The 14,351-nt window shown below is 31.4% G+C and overlaps 3 protein-coding genes across 4 annotated transcripts; 2 read left to right on the top strand and 1 right to left on the bottom strand.

Moving 5' to 3' along the window:
* Window positions 1-485: 485 nt before the first annotated feature.
* On the top strand, window positions 486-2,172 carry LOC145187784 (E3 ubiquitin-protein ligase MARCHF2-like). Of its 2 annotated transcripts, none has more exons than XM_090066754.1 (3): window positions 486-700; window positions 1,207-1,476; window positions 1,592-2,172. In XM_090066754.1, exons 1-3 carry the CDS (start codon window positions 674-676, stop codon window positions 2,030-2,032), a joined length of 738 nt encoding a protein of 245 aa, XP_089922880.1. In that variant the 5' UTR covers window positions 486-673; the 3' UTR covers window positions 2,033-2,172. The 2 variants fall into 2 exon arrangements, with proteins under 2 accessions (XP_089922880.1, XP_079920385.2); XM_080064259.2 differs by having other exon boundaries at window positions 490-765.
* Window positions 2,173-7,546: 5,374 nt separating this feature from the next.
* Window positions 7,547-7,936, top strand: LOC149892968 (uncharacterized). The gene has a single exon (XM_090087150.1). The coding sequence runs from the start codon at window positions 7,547-7,549 to the stop codon at window positions 7,934-7,936; it is 390 nt and encodes a 129-aa protein (XP_089943276.1).
* Window positions 7,937-8,854: 918 nt separating this feature from the next.
* On the bottom strand, window positions 8,855-9,765 carry LOC149892969 (uncharacterized). The gene has a single exon (XM_090087245.1). The coding sequence runs from the start codon at window positions 9,632-9,634 to the stop codon at window positions 8,855-8,857; it is 780 nt and encodes a 259-aa protein (XP_089943371.1). The 5' UTR covers window positions 9,635-9,765.
* Window positions 9,766-14,351: the final 4,586 nt, after the last annotated feature.

The raw sequence follows: 14,351 nt of genomic DNA on the forward strand, positions 1-14,351 counted from the left end.
AATAGTAACTTATACAAATAACAATGCATTAACACAGATGATAACGCATATTTAAAGTCACTCAAATATCTTTTCTTACAAACTCTTCTCATAAGGTTCTCTTTAAAGTTTTCATAAATTCTTCTCTTAAAATTCTCTTTAAATCTTCAAAAATTCTTTTCTCTTAAAATTCTCTTTAAATCTTCAAAAATTCTTTTCTCATAAGATCCTCTTTAAAATGTCTTAAAACTCCTTTCTCATAGAATTTTCCCATAAGAAGTTCTCATAAATTTCTCATAGAACTTTCCCATAAGAAGAATGGCTACAGAACTTTCAAGAACTTTACTGATTAAACTAATTGTATTTCTAGTTGTGTTTGCGAAAATAGTTTTAAACATTAATGGTGGAACTTATTCATTTTTCATGTCATTGAACATATAAGTCCACCTGGTGTTTTGGTTGACTCGCTCTTTTCTTCGCTCGAATGTTATAGGTTTGAGTCGGGTAAAAACTTAAAGATTATGTTTATAATTTTCTCATTTTCCCTCCTCACATTACAAATGCTGGCGATATTATTGCAATTGATTAAAATCAATAGCAAAAGTTAAAATAATTTTTTAAAGTAAAATTTTTCCTTAAAAAACCCAGAGTTTTTTTTGGTTAAGAAATGCTAAGAAGCTACTGATATAAATAAATGGTAACTATGGAAAACAACTGCAAGGTTAGCTATTTTAAATACCGATGCTTTAAACGAACAAATGCTTTCGGCAAAGTCGTAATATGAAGGTAATAATGGAAAACTTTTATACTAAATTACTTTTTGCGTTTTTGATAATTAAAAACAGAAAGAATGTAGCATAATTTTTAAGAAAGAATAAAACAATTAAAGGGCTGAGTAGAAAAGTTCTCTAATTACATTTTGTAGTTTGAATAAAAATGAGTTCATAGTTTAAAATTCTTCCAAATTTCATTATAGCATCTGTTGACTGATACATCAAAACCACTTCCTCTTTTTTTCCCCACGGACCAAAGTTACAGTTATGATAGAAGGGAAATAAACAAACAATACGCAGTTCCCATTTTATTTTTAAAAAAGCGTTACTTAAGTACTTTTTCCACTGAGCTCTTTAATTCTATCTCACTATTAGATTGTAAATTTTCTGTGCACCATGTTTTCATGCTTTTAAAGTCTGTATATATAATAGTTAAGATAAAACTTTTTTTTAGCCCAACTCATCGCAGGAAAGTTTTTCTGTTAAAGAACGTAGCAAAACTGCAATCTCAACTTTGTCAACTCACAGTAGCGGGATATACTGCAGAATATGCCAAGACAATAAGACGACTGAACCTTTACTATCTCCATGTTTGTGCTCAGGAACAATGGGCTACTTGCATTCTGCATGTTTAGAAAAATGGTTAAGTCAAACAGCAAGAAAAAGATGCGAGCTTTGTAATTACGAGTTTTGTACAGTTATGAGTTCAAAAGGATTATGGGAGGTTTAAAAAATTTCATCATTGAAGATTAAAACTTTTTTTTTATCAAGCTTAATCAAGCTGTTAAGATTTATTATAAATATTCATAGTTGCAATTAAAAAACCTATATTTTTTTAGTGGATTCTTTTACGCAATATGTCCGGTGATCGACGTTATATAATAGTTGATGTAGCATGTTTCCTCATTTTAACTCCATTGGGGATGGTAAGTTCGTGGCTATGTATACAAGGTGCTCAGCAATATTATACCCACGACGAATTTTGGACAGGGTTTGGACTGATTTTGCTCACTGGTTTTCTTGCGATGCTCTATTTGTTCTGGGTTTTTATAACAGTAAGGTATCATTACTTATCATTCAAACATTGGCAACGTTCTAACACCGAAGTTCGAGTTGTCTTTTCAAATCAAAGATGCAATGAAGTGGCTGGAAAGGCAAGTTCAAATATTATAAATGATAACGCAGTAGAAAACGGAGATCTCGAAGTTGTTCAATACCACATTTTAGATGCGCAAAAAACAAGGACGGACAGTAGTGATTGTCTTACCACTGACGTATAGCAAACCTAAGAGAGAATCATCAACATGAAATAGAAACAAAAGTCTGTTTATTATTCTAGAGCTCTTCCCCTCTAGCAATCATAAAGAACGAAATAGTTTTTGAAAGATCTTTTTTGAAATTAATACATTCAATACTTTCATACCTGCTGTTTTTGTTTTATGCTCATACTTTACGGCCCTCTTTTCGGGCTCAACACTTAAAGGTATAAAATGTTCCTAATTTTCGTATTTCAATGTTTCAACTACAGTACCTACCTAGATCTGTGGATCTGAAAATAATATAATCTTATAGTTTTACTAATCTATTTTAAACATTCATAAATAATTGTCATATGTTAAATCCTGCAAATACTTCTCAATCAGCATTAGATTTTTTAATACATTTTTCCTAACCACCTTTGTTCTTAAAGACTGAATAAACTCTAGCTGTTATTTTCATTCATACATTTTCATAATCTTGATAATAAAAATTAAGAACAATTTATTTATCTTCATGTTGCAGGCGCGGTTCCAGGAATTTGTAACTTTGTGGCCAAAATTTATTTTCACAGATGAAATTTCGATAAAAGATTGATATTTTAACATTTTTCACAGCATTTATTGATGGAATAAAACCTCAGTAACGTATAATTAAAAACGTTGTGGCCATAGCAGGAATCTCCATAGCCAAAATCCATAAATTTCGGTAGACAAATTTTAGTTTTTAGGGATATTCCTTAAGCGAAAAAACCCAAAACTAACGTGGCTGCCGTTAAATTTAAACTATATGGCCATTGCCACAATGGCCACCCCTTCGATCCGCGCCTGTGTTGCATAATAAAGGAAGACATAAGGTCCCCTTATTTTTAAACTACTCTCTTTTCTTGTGATGTTTCTCTCTTGTTTCATTTGCTAACCTGAGTTCTTTTTTTTAGCTATTAATTGTATTTTAAAGGGTTAATGTTGACATTAGGGACTTGGTAATTAAATTATTGACCTATATATTAATATATATATATATATATATATATATATATATATATATATATATATATATATATATATATATATATATATATATATATATATATATATATATATATATATATATACATACATACAGTATTAGACAAAACATTTGCAACCAAATAATGCTAATTTAGTTTCTTTATATAAAAGTGCTGCATTTTTTCAATTTAGAGAAATAACTATGTAACTGTTTAGAGACAAAGTTTTTCAAGTTTTATTCATCACAAAGTTCATTATTTGTACACGAAAGTTAATATATTAATCAAAAGTATTAAAAAAAGTTGATTTCATTCTGAACAAAACAAGTGCAACTCGACAAAATGTTGACCAAGCTGTATTTTGCTATCAATATTTCGTGGCGAATCCTTTGTTTTCGATCATAGCCTTGCATCTTCGAGGCATAGATTCGATCAGGTGATCAATGAAACTTTGTGGAATCGCTGCCCAGGCCTTTTGGATTTGTTCAAACATTTGATCTATATTACGAACACCTTCACGATTAATTCTGCGGTTGACAATCTCCCACAGGTTCTTGATAGGGTTGAGATCCGGAGATTGAGGCGGCCAATCCATCACCGATAGGTGGTTGTCTTGAAACCACTGCTTGACTACTTTTGCAGTGTGTTTCGGATTGTTGTCTTGCTGAAAAACCCATTTTATTGGCATTTTCCATTCAGCATGAGGTAACATAACATCTTTCAGGATATTTTTATACATGAAACGGTCCATTATTCCATCGTTTCGATGTATTGGATCTAGACCGTTAGCAGAAAAACACCCCCAGACCATTACATTGCCTCCACCATGCTTCACGGTCTTATGGCAGTAACGTAAATCGAGGCGTTTTCCGGCCGGTCGACGTACACGGCAAATGCCATCGCTCCCAATGATGTTGAACTTCGATTCATCACTGAACAGGACAGTTCGCCATTTCTGCACATTCCAGTCAATATGAGATGTAGCAAACATGAGTCTTTTCTTCTGGTTTTTTAGTGAAATCAGCGGTTTCTTTGCAGGGCGTCTAGAAAACAATTCGGCTTCAACAGCACGTCGTCTGATTGTTCGGTCCGATACAGGCAGCTCTAATTGCTTTTGTATCTCGACTGATGATATCCAGGGATCCTTCTTGACGGATCTGACGATCATAGAACCCTCTCTAGAAGTGGTGGAACGCGGTCTTCCACCTTTGTTATCTGCTGCCAACTTCCCCGTAGAACGATATTTGGAACATAGTCTTGATACGGTCCATTTTTTCACGCGATATTTATCACAAATACTTTTTTGTGACATTCCACTTACGTAATCGCCAATAATTTTCTTTCTTAGTTCCAATCCAAGACTGTCGGGAGCCATTTTTGCACTTGAAGTCATAAAAATGATAAAAGTAAATAATCACGCTTCTCAAGGCTTACCGTGTTACATTTACCTTGTGATGATACAATAATGCTCTGTGGAACACAACGTCTTGGTTGGATGTGGACTGTATTGATGTAATGAAACACTTGTTGTATTTCACTTCTTGTATTGATGTTCTTCGATAAAACACTTTGATAAAACTCACTTTGATAAACTGTCTTAATAATACTGACTGATTGACTTCCATATACTGACTGAAACAAACCAAAAAAGTTGCACTTGTTTTGTCCGCTGCAAAATGGCACTTGTCAACGAAATTCTGCCTGTGTGCTGAATTAGGTTTAATGATACAGTGCTGATGTTAGCCCCTAAAAATTCTTTTTTAAAGATTTAGAATCCGTAGTTGTCAACCATTTCTTTTGCTATTAACTATTGGCAGTTTTTAAATATAAAAATATACTTATATATGTCCTTTAATTTTCAATATGTATATAAACATGTTACAAGTTTTTCCTTTATCGTGTTTGAAGCTAAATCTATTTCAATTATTATTCTCAATCATGAGATAACATAATTTTGAAACTTTTGTAATTTCTTCTAAGCCCATTTTATAACTTACCAAGCTAATAAAATAGCTATTACAATATTTCTGATTAGAACTGATGTCAGTCTAGATAATACCTTTTTCTACATCATTTCCAATTCTGCGGTCTCATTGTAGATGCAACAATCCAATTTAAAAGTTTCCAATAATTTGTCAACTAAGGACCGAAAATTTTCATTACAAATAATTGAGAATTAGTGAAAAACAGTCATTTTTTGTGTGCTATTTATCAACACAACATCTTCATCTTCGGATTATTGTTTTTCCATGCACAAAACACACTTACACACATACGTACATACACATACACACACACTCACAGATATTTTAAACACGCTTGAGGAATATTTAGAGGTCGCGAAATTAATCTTTTGAAGTTTTTTAGTTTTGGCAAATTTAGCATTATTTAGTCAATAACCCTGTACCCATGGCCGCCGAGAGGGGTAGGTGGACGGGGAAGATTCCCGGGGCCCCGCGTGTGTACAAACAACTTTTTATAGTAATTTTTAAAATATTCAAATAGTTTTGACTTTTAAAAGATTTGATTAACTTTTATTTTTCATTTTCAATGACCAGAGCACGCTTCTTTTGGTCCTGGGTATGTAATTGATCATAATGAGGGCCCTTTAAGAAAACTTCCCCGGGCCCAAAATTTCCCTCGGCAGCTATGCCTGTACCTGCTGTAGTTGTTATTGCTATAAGTTTGATTGTTTAAACTGATAATATTGTATTGTAAATTTTGAATTGTGATTAGCAACCCGTGCTGTTAATTAGTTCTTCGGCCTGCATTTTAATTGTCTTGAGAGTTCAATGACAAAGGCTCTTCTTTAAAAAACAAGGTTCAGGCTGTGCAATCAGAAAGCCTTCGTCTTTTTAAACTGTGATTAGTTGCAAAGCATCTTGATAGGTTATGTCAAATAAGTTGTCCAGATAGTCAACAAACTTTGTCTTGAATCTACGCTGTGTTTTTGAAGTTTTTCAAAGACTTTTTCATCTTAACGAATCGGTTTTCGAACCTTTGCCCAAAACACTTCCGCCTCTCTGATAACATCACTGCAGCTGCAGCTTGTTTTCTTTTTCATAGATTTGTGAAGGTTAAAGAAAACACTTAGTATTTTCCTATTGAAAGACAATTTGCTACCACGTGTTTCTTGCTACTCTGACCGTATTAACCAAATGTTATTTTTGTTCCTTAAAGCTCCAATAGTCAAACAAGATGTTCCACTTGATTCCGCGATTCCTGAAAAACTAAAACCAAAAAATCAAAAAATGATCAGCTATGAATGACAATTATTTTGTATAATAAATCATCTGTACTAAACTGTAAAGGTGTCACGTATTGATTACTAACGACAATTGCTTTAATTATTATAGATGCATCAAAATTTGATCTTACACGTGCTGAACTTTGCAATGAAAGTTTCAAGATAAAATCGACAGAAATCACGGATTTTTATTACATTCGTATTGATTATAGTTAAACAAACATATGTAAATGGAAATAAAAAGTATTCAGTAGAAAACATTTTCGAAAAACTGATTCTTTTTCGGGTAAAACTACAAGCGGCCTAAAATAATTTTACTTTTTTGCTTTGAAAAAATCGGTGGAGAGTAAAGAAGTGCATTTAAATAAAATAATTGTTTGCACGCATAAATGATTTTAAAAAAGAAATAAAGTTTAGAAGTGGATAAAATAAAAAAAGTGCTGGGCGCTTGATTTTAAATTACTATATCTTATATTTATATATAACATAAAATATTTTATCAAGTGAAACACGTTTTATTTCGTTCTTGTTTAATTTTTTGTTATAATAAATTCTTTATCAACTTTTTATCAAAGTAAATGTTAACAAAACAAAACACAATGTTATTATCAACTATATCCTCAATTAGATGCTAATGCAACATGCTGCTCGTGGGAGACCAAGTGATCCAACAAGAATATTTGAAGAAATTCTACCAATCGACGTTGTGCTAAAAGAAAATTAGCATTTGATGGATCTGGGGTTTAGCGTTCAGCGGTCTTTGTCTGCTTTACAGTGGTTAGCACATCGCAGATTGATTGAAAACAATGTGTATTGTGAAAATTGCAATACAAAGTTTGGATTGAATAGCTTTTGAAATGCAGCAGATAGGTACCAGTGGAAATGCGATTGATGCAACACGGCGATCTTCTTTTTGACTTAAGCTTGGTTTCCAATAGTTGTAGAAATGTTGTACAAAAATCGTGCAACGTTCGTTTGGTTTGTTGTGCGTTAAATTGTTGTGCAACGCAATGTTTCCATTACATTGAATTAGCGCAAAAAACTTTCAAAAAAAGCAGTGTAAACAAACAAAAAATGGCCGTCATAAAAAAAAATCTCACTCTAAATTATCTTTATTTTGTTACACTTTTAATTTTAAGACGCCGAAAAAGCGTAAAGAAAAGAAAGCATATGTTTTGGGTCAGAGAACTATTTAAAAATCGCGTTAAGCAAGGTGCGTTTAGTTCTTTGGTGCAAGAAATGATGCTATTTGATAGGGAATTTTTTTATCGATACTTAAGAATGTCTCCTGACAGACTTGAACACCTTTTGTCATTAATTGGATCTTCATTAACGAAAAAGTATTGTCCCAGTAGAGAGTCTATATGTCCATCGCAAAGATTAATTATTACAATTCGATACCTGGCTACAGGAGAATCACAACAAACTCAGTCCTTTTATTTTCGAGTTGGCAGAGCTACAGTTTGTAATATAATCGAAGAAACTTGTTGTGCTATATGGGAAGTTCTCAAAAAAATATTTCTAAGAGCCCCAAATGACATAAAAGAATGGCAAAACATCATTAAAGAGTTTAATCAGAATTGGAATTTTCCACAATGTATAGGAGCTATTGATGGAAAGCATGTACGCATTGAGGCTCCAGCAAAATCGGGTTCTTCTTTTTACAACTAAAAAGGATTTTACAGCATAATTTTATTGGCCATTTGTGATGCTAAATATTGTTTTACAATGGTTGACATTGGGGCTTATGGAAGGGATAATGATGCTACCATTTTAAATGCAAGCACATTTGGTAGAGCATTTAATGAGGGAAATTTTCATTTACCAGAAATTTCTGAAACTGATCCTAAAGTTCCACCAGTCCTTGTTGGAGATGATATATTTGCACTTAAACCATGGTTAATGAAACCATACCCAGGTAAAAACCTTACTATTCAGCAAAGAGTTTTTAATTATCGCTTATCAAGAGCACGGAGAACAATTGAAAATAGTTTTGGAATTTTAGCTGCTAGATGGAGAATTTACAAATCTCCAATTAAAGCAAAACCATCAAAAGTGGAAAATATAATAAAGGCTACTGTCTGTCTTCACAACTATTTGCGTTTAACAGATGGAGCACATTATATCCCTACTGGTTTTGTTGATAGTGAAAGTACTTCAGGAATTGTTATTCAAGGAGATTGGAGAAAAGAATTACAAGCTCAAGGATGTTTGCTTAATTTCTCAAAATCAAAAAGTAATAGATCTGTTTTTGATGCAATTGCAATAAGAAACACTTTTAAAGATTATTTAAATTCATGTAAAGGAAGCCTTTCGTGGCAATTGGACTATGTTCAATCATGTGGCCACAATCCAGTTAATAACTAGAGTATATGTAATATACTTTAATAAACTTTCTTTTGAATGACAATATGATATATTTAACAAAGCAATACTTTTTTATTTTTATAAATTTTAGATATGCCCCAATAGTTACTTAAAAGTTAATAAAAGACTTATGTTATACCTCGGTTAGTTGGTTAAACAAAATAGTAAGCTAGACTCTAATATTTACATTTTTTATTCACATTAATAGGTTAAACAGAGATGCTAGATTGTTTCATCTTTATCTGGAAACTTTAATTTGAGAAGAAGTGCTTGTATTTGAACTTTAGCCAAGGCTTTGGAATAGTTGTTTAATCGCTTTAGCTGTGGAATTAATGATTTCATAAATAAATAATCTTCATCCTTCTCTTCTTCAGTCGGATTTTTAATACTGGAGTTGATCTTTTCTAATGTTTTCACTAAAGTTTTGTCAAGTAAATCATCAGAATCTAATTTTTTTCTTTTTCTTTTAGTTTTGTTATTAGTATGAATTGTCGATTCACTTGACTCTACTTGCACACAAGAATTTATGTAATCGTTTTTTTCAGTCACATCTTCAGATAAATGCTCCTTGTTCAATGGATGATGAATATTTTCAACTTGCTCACAAGCCACCTCAACGTTTTCCTCCAAATTCGTTGTTTCTAATCTGGAATCAGAGGTTGAACAAATATTCGATGTTGTTTCACGATGTTCTATAAAAGTATTTAGCCAATCGAGCTGAAGAAACTGAAGTGGAACTGAATTCCTTCCAGAACCTGATGGGATATTTCTATTTGATTTCAGCCACCTTCCATAACTACTTCGAATGCTTTTATATTTTTCTTCCGCTTGATTAGCAGATAAGTTATACAGACGACCAATTTCTTCCCATGCATTTTTCTTTTTCCATTTGTCTTTAAATTCCTTATCAAACTTGTCATACAAAATTGGAAACTTTTGAACTTCGTTCATAAAATCTGCATTAGAGATTTTTTCTAACACACAAGATGGAGCCGTCGCCATGCTTTGTAAATTATGGTGTTGTGAATAACGTCTTCAAGATGCAATTAGCGTGTGTGTAGGTGTTAATGTATGTAGGTGCTAATGTGTGTAGGTGTTAATGTATGTAGTTGTTAATGCATGTAGTTGTTAATGCATGTATGGTTTTAATGTATTCAATGTGTTAATATGAGGCGGTTGTACTACAGAGTAAAAGGGGAGTGGAGTTTGTAAATTGTATGATTCGCAGCCAGATGGGAAAAATATCGTCAAGTTCATAAAGAGAGCAATGAGTCATTAGTGTCTTAGGGAAGGTTAAAATAATTCCTCACAATGGCGATATTTTGTAAACTTTATTGTTGTACAACAGTTATTGCGTGATTTCCATTAAAAAAATAAGCTGCGCGTTTCGCACAAAAAACAAAATACTGTTGCAGAGTTAGATTTTTTTCAAAACTCACAACCGCAGTTGTACAACATAAAATTTGTTGTACAACCGACGTTAAGTTGTGCAACTTACACTAGAAAATGTTTCCATTATAAAACAAAGTTGTTGTACAACTGTTGTACGACATTCCTACAACTATTGGAAACCAAGCTTTATTAAGTAAATTTTTCGAGATCGTCCGTGTTTTATCATTCGGTCTTATTTTTATAAGATTTTTCATTCCGTAATTTCAAGGCCTTCTCAAACCAGGTCACAACAGCTCATTTTCCGTAAAATTAGCGAAGGCCAACTTTTTTACGGTTAAAATTATTTTTTATTCCTTGCTTTTGTAAACAAACTTCAGAAACAAATAAAGAGCTTTATTAGAACAAAACATTTTGATTATATTTCGGAAACAAATATTGTAGAAATTTTTTTTACGTTTATAAATAAGTTAATTACAATAAAAATTTAAAGAGTTTAGCTAAAAATGACTAAATCTCATTTTTATAACTATTTTTATTTTAGCTGTTTAACACTTGTAATACAAATAATAAATTTTTTGATAAAAACAAACAAATATGTTAACTTTATTTTATTAAAATTATTTTGACTTTCTTTAACTCAAAGTATTTTATTTTGAAGTTGAAAGTTTTGCTTGTTTTATTAAACATTCCTTCACAAAATCTTCAGAGTGTTTTTTACAATAATTGTTTAAAGAAATGTTTGCTAAAATGCAGCAAACTTTTTTAAAACTTCGAACAAGCAATTGAAATTTACTATTGCAGTTAATAAAAATGTCAATTAATCCTCTCTTGCACAGCAATGGTGAAACTTTATTCACAAGTGTCACTTCAAATATAAAAAAACAATAAATAACAAAGTAGACTAAATTGTCAGAAGATTCTCTTAGTCTTCCCCTGTTCAAAGAACTAATCAAAGATCCATTTTCTTGAAACATATCAAAGGTGTCTGTTTCTTCTAAAACTGAATGTAATTCCAGAAGTTTGTAAGCAATAAAACCTGCAATATATAAAAGCCCTTTTTTGCATTCATATGGCAACTGAACCTCACAATTTTCACATATTGACATATCAAACTACACATCAAGTTCACAGTTATCACAGTGGTGGTGCTCGTCTATCAAATTACAAGTTTTGTCGATTCTAAATTTTCGAATAACATTTTTGCACAGTTATCAGATATGTGCCACCTGACCCTTGCTGATATTTAACTGTTTTTCTAGTGCATCTGATTGCATTTGTCTTAGATATACGTAAGATACACCGTAATTCAACAAATACTTGGCACAGCTTGCTAATCTTTTAAAAGTTTTTTGCAAAGCACTCACAGTATCCATTGTTAACTTTTTCTCTCTTAATTTTGAATTTACGCATTTCAAATTTTCAGCAAAATAAGAAATATAGTTCTCTAAGAAATCTATTTGCTAATCATTGACTGAAGTAATAGGCTTTCTTCGAATATCATTTAATCTAATATTAAAACCTTTTGTTTTACTGTTGACAATAAGCCATCACTTGACAACTGTTTCAATAAAAAGTGCAGTATCTTTAGCTTCAGGAATTTTTACACGTAATGCTGCAACTGTTTCATCACAAAAAACTTTGAGAACTAATCCATAATTTTGTCGTTCAATTGGTTTTGGTGACTTGATGTCTAATATAACTTGCTCGCTTAGAATCTGTTTCATTATTAATAACATAACTAACAGCATTCTCCAGTTGAGAATAATATTTAATAATTCCTTTGTTTAAAAAAGAAAATAAATATGTCCAGAATCTTCTAAAGTTATATACATTGAAAACTTAGGTACTGGTCCATAGTAAAAACACCAAGTTTTTTATAACGAAACAAGATACAGAAAGAAATTATTTCTTTATTTATTTGAACAAAATACAGACACGCAATTATTTCTTTAAAGTTAAATAATTTTGCAGACCTGGAATCTCGTGACGCATTCGATTAAAAGTTCTAAAAAAAGTCTGATTTTTTAAAAAGTAAATTCTACATAACAAAAATAACAAACCTTTCTCTTTCCACTTTTCTTAATAAAACAGGTCTTATTTTTCCTAATTGTTAAATCTTATTTGAAGTTAGTGTTGGCTGCTGACTTAAGAGAGTGTATGGGGCCCAGCGAAGCACCTGATACTATTCTCTTTAAACTTTTATAAGAGTAGAGGTCTTTAATTAACCAAGAACATAACAGTGTTGTCTCCTTTGAAAAGCTGATAAGCACCCATACTGTCAATAAAAGTACCAAAGTAGCTATTTTTTGTCAAGGTCAGCTATTTAAGAGTTGGCAAAACTAATGTCAATTTTTTTTAGAGCAAAAAGCACCAAACGGAAAGAAATATCGAGCCAATAGAACTGTACACAAAGCTCAGTGGATAATAAAGGCAATTTACAGTAACGAAGTTTGACTCTCTAGATCTCAGTTCAAGCTAGTAGCACAAGAGTTTGAAGGACTTCTTTGTTTAAATATCAGATTCTAAAAACTGTACATGAAGTTCACAAAATTGTCTTCGATCCTGAGATGAGTTTACAAACTCAGCGAGAAATGATACATTCATTTACAGAGGAATGAAGGCTTAACCTGATAAAACGAATACACCTAGACATACCAAAGGTGAATCAAAAAACATAGATTTTTTTACAAAAAGAAGAGAAACTTATTTGAATTGCCTGGAATGGAAAATGAATTTCTCTTTAAAGAATTACGAAGCTGCAAGGGAGAAATGATGCATTCCTCAAGAACTCAGAACTAATAAACTTGAGTGACAAGCAGCTATGAGAACTCTATTTAATTGTTTGCAAAAGTACAGTTTTAAAAAATGAACTATTTCAGTGTCGGGTATTATTTCAAAACTTTTATATGATCGCGCTATCTCTAATCACTATTTTTTATGCTGAAAGTATTACTAGTGTGTTTCCTACTTAAGAGAAACACTTTCTGACGCTTTTTACTCATCTCAATCTTAAAATTGTTAAAAAATTCTGTTTCTTTTTTTCTTCCAACTTTTTCTTCTTTGCAGATTCTTTCTCTTATCTTAAAACACTGACATTTGATCTTCGAAACATTTTGGCGATCTGCATTTTTTCTCCTGATCTTTAAAGCTCTGATATTTGGCCTGTGAAACATTATGGAGGTCTGCATTTTTTCTTCTAATTTTTATTTAAAACTTTCTTCCTTACTTCAGCTTTTTTTGAACGGTCTTCAGAAGTTAGAATTGCAGTTGGCACATCATCTGCACATCATTGTTGTGTGAAGATGAATTGTAACAATTTGGCTCAAGATCTTAAAAATAGTTCTTGCTTCAATCTTGATTTTCGCTGAAAGCATAAAGCATGACATGCTCACTGAAATAAGTTGCAATAAGTTGGAAATAACCAAACAGATGTACTATTACCTTTGAAGTAGTCTATGACACTTGTTTAAAGTTTTTCTTATCATTCTATATGCAAATATTAATTATTAATCTATAATAAAAAATGCAAAAAACAATACAAAACAATACACACAACTCACAATAACATCAAGGCGCTGCACTAAATATCATGACTTTGCATTAGAAAATGAATTAGTTAAGTGGGAAGATTTATCTTGTGAACTTTAAATGTTGTTGGTGGAAAACATCAAAGTTAAAGGCAACGTGTCAACTTATCGCTGCAGCCGACTGCAGAGTTTTAACATTAAAAACAAAAAAGCATTTAATATCAATAGATAAAAGCAAATAAAAATATGAAAAACTCTTTTTTTACGGAAAAACTGGGAACTAATAATTAAAACTTCTTTTCAAAAAGAAACCAAAAAGAGATTACAATTGCCACTAAGAAGTTGTTGGTTGAACCATTAAAATTATCTTACGTTACTGTTAAATGCATAAATCATTCGTGGCCTGAAATTTACGGGCTTGAAGAAAGTGTAACCGTAGAATGATATCAAATCATTTATGCTTTGCTACAAAACAAAGCATATTGTTTACTTATTGAAAAAATAAAAAAAAGTCGGTAAACGACATTAGTGCATAACATCATCCTTCTACCTTTTTATAATAATTAGTCACTGTTTAGAATAACTGGACAGTTTATTTAATTGCTTAAATTTTTAAAGTAATAAAAATTATTTAAATAAGATCAAGAAACGAGATTTAAAACAAAACAAAAAGATAAGAAACATTCATTCGGAAATTAAAATATGTTTTGTAATAGAATAGCTTCTTCATTATAACTGGATTTCATTTTCTTAACTCTATTACATAGTAATTAACTCTATAACATAGTAATTAGAAAAAG

Source organism: Hydra viridissima, unplaced genomic scaffold (genome assembly GCF_058129835.1).
Source record: "Hydra viridissima isolate aposymbiotic clone 2 unplaced genomic scaffold, HvirCarnegie_v1 scaffold_1, whole genome shotgun sequence".
Taxonomy (NCBI): Eukaryota; Metazoa; Cnidaria; class Hydrozoa; order Anthoathecata; family Hydridae; genus Hydra; species Hydra viridissima.